The sequence below is a fragment of the Drosophila willistoni genome (assembly GCF_018902025.1).
Source record: "Drosophila willistoni isolate 14030-0811.24 chromosome XL unlocalized genomic scaffold, UCI_dwil_1.1 Seg142, whole genome shotgun sequence".
In the NCBI taxonomy this organism is placed as follows: Eukaryota; Metazoa; Arthropoda; class Insecta; order Diptera; family Drosophilidae; genus Drosophila; species Drosophila willistoni.
The window spans coordinates 1,868,882-1,871,102 of NW_025814053.1; the positions used below are offsets into that span (position 1 = coordinate 1,868,882).

A 2,221-nucleotide genomic window follows, 5' to 3' on the forward strand; every position below is an offset into this window, starting at 1 on the left:
GCCATATAAGTATGTGTGTTGTTGTTGTGTTGCCGCCGTGAAGGAGGTCAATGTATTGGCTTGCCACTTGACGGCGTCATTTTTTCTTTTTTTTGTGCTCCAGAGAGGGAGAGAGAGAGAGAGAAAGAGAGCGAGAAAGAGAGGGTGGAGCTTAAAGGACCTTAAAGCTTAGAGGATGCAATAAAAACAAATAGAACTCATCAGGGTCATCGGGGACGAAGAATCGTGGAATTTCGCTTCTATCACAATTGCCTTGAAATCTTTATTGTTATCATATTTCAGTCTTGACATATCTCGATAACGAACGATCTCTCTCTATTCCAAACGTCTATATTTTCTATAATTATTTTCGGAATTACGGAAATGTTTCGGTCTAGCGAAAATGCTAATATTGATCAAGCTGTCGATATGTGCAAGGAGATGGTCGAGGACATCGATGACTGCCTGAAGTCTTTGCAACGTTTGAATTCCCGTTACGATACATATGAACCGCATTACATTAGTTATTTAGTAGGTTGGGATAATGATGATGCAGCTTTTGCCCCCATTGCGGAGGAGGATGAGGATGATGATGAGGATGACGATGACGATGACGATATGGATATGGATATGGATATGGATATGGAAGATGAGGAGGAGGAAGATGAGGAGGACGAAGATGAGGATGACGAAGATGAGGAGGAGGACGATGAGGAGGCGGACTTACCACAATGTCCCGTTGAACTGTGTAAAATTGTAGTTGCCGATCAAAATCAAATAAAAGCCTCCAAAATTAAAGAGATGGAGTTGATATTTGACAACAACAATGTCTTGGATCTAGACGTTGACCACATCCAGGTAATGCAAAAGGCCATCGAGGAAGAGATTAAGCACAAGTTATTGGAGTTAGTAGAGCCAGAACTGATAGAGGAGGGTCGCACCTACAATGAATTGGATAAGGTCTATAAAGATTTGAGTGTGAAATGCATAAAGCTGCGGCGCGATTTGGAGAGTTCATCCACACAGCTGATGCATATATCGGATATGGCCGATCGGACCAAAGATATAGCTCAATTAATAGCCAAGTTTTGGTAAACGAAAGGGGGAAGAACCACAAACATATGCAGACGCTCAGAGTGTTGTCTCCTTCCACCCCCGCCCACTTTCAGTTTTGCTTTAATTGAATAAATATTTGAGAATTTGTGTTCTTATTGTTGGCTCCCGCATCCGCTGCCCTCTAATAACCATTTAATTTAATCAACAAATTATTTGAGCTCATCTTTTGATTTAAATAATTACGATTAACATTAAGATGAGGCGTCGCATTGTGGCGAAGAGCGGTGGGCAGAACTTTCTGGATTTTGCTCATTGACGTTAGTTTGGAATGCCGTAAAGCATTCATTATGTCTTCTTTAGTTGTAAATTAGTTGGCCCTCTCCGCTCTCCGCTCTCCGCTCTCCTCTCTCACTCTCCTAACATCCAAGCAACATGCATATGGACCACCCAAAACAAAAACAAAAATGGAGGAAACTAAGCAATCATCCAGCAGCAGCAGCAACAACAACAACAGCAACAACAACAGCAACAACAACAACAACAACAACGAAGTAAACAAAAACGAGTCAAAAAACTTGTCAACATTTGCAGTAGTTGTTGCCAGAGAATTTGTGCAATCCCAGTGTCTGGTGTCCAGCGTCCAGTGTCCAATGGCCAGCAGCAACGCAATCTCTAGTGAAGCAATGCTGAAAGACAGAGATAGAGATTGGGATAGTGAGCGTAAGAGCAAGAGAGCAAGGGGCCACCCACGCCGCCAACGGGGCGTATGAAAAACAATTTTTGAATCCACTCAAAGACTAAAAAGAGGGGGCTTGTGGGGGGGGGTGATGCCTAGAAGGGGGGGGGGGGGGTAAAAGGGGTAGAGGGAGGCGGTTGGGCAACAACCATTGTCGTCGTTTGCCGTTGTCTTTCAACATTTTTTTTTGTGTTTCGTTTTTTGTTTGCATTTTGTTTTTCTTTTTTTTTTTTTGAATCGTTGTGATTATGGCGGGGTCCACGTCGACGTCCACATCCACATCCACATCCACAGCCAGAGCCAGAGCCACATCCACGTTCGTTTATTCGTTCGTTGATTCGTTGATTTCATAATCTCTTCCGTTGGCTCGACTTGACTTGGTTTCGGTTTGGTTTCGGCTTGGCTTGGCGGTAGATTTGTGGGTGACCGCGCAGCACTCTCTAAAAACGT

The 2,221-nt window shown here is 43.5% G+C and overlaps 1 protein-coding gene across 1 annotated transcript; it reads left to right on the plus strand.

Moving 5' to 3' along the window:
* The first annotated feature begins 298 nt into the window (after positions 1–298).
* Positions 299–1,231, plus strand: LOC124460544 (nonsense-mediated mRNA decay protein 2-like). The gene is made up of 2 exons (XM_047011567.1): positions 299–460; positions 512–1,231. Exons 1-2 carry the CDS (start codon positions 364–366, stop codon positions 1,072–1,074), a joined length of 660 nt encoding a protein of 219 aa, XP_046867523.1. The 5' UTR covers positions 299–363; the 3' UTR covers positions 1,075–1,231.
* The last annotated feature ends 990 nt before the right edge of the window (positions 1,232–2,221 follow it).

Excerpts from the sequence above, each read along its gene's own strand:
- LOC124460544 (XM_047011567.1), top strand. The coding sequence starts at position 364 with ATGTTTCGGTCTAGCGAAAATGCTAATATTGATCAAGCTGTCGATATG. Across the intron at positions 461-511 it reads CTGCCTGAAGTCTTTGCAAC|TAGGTTGGGATAATGATGAT; the intron begins GTTTGAATTCCC and ends TTAGTTATTTAG.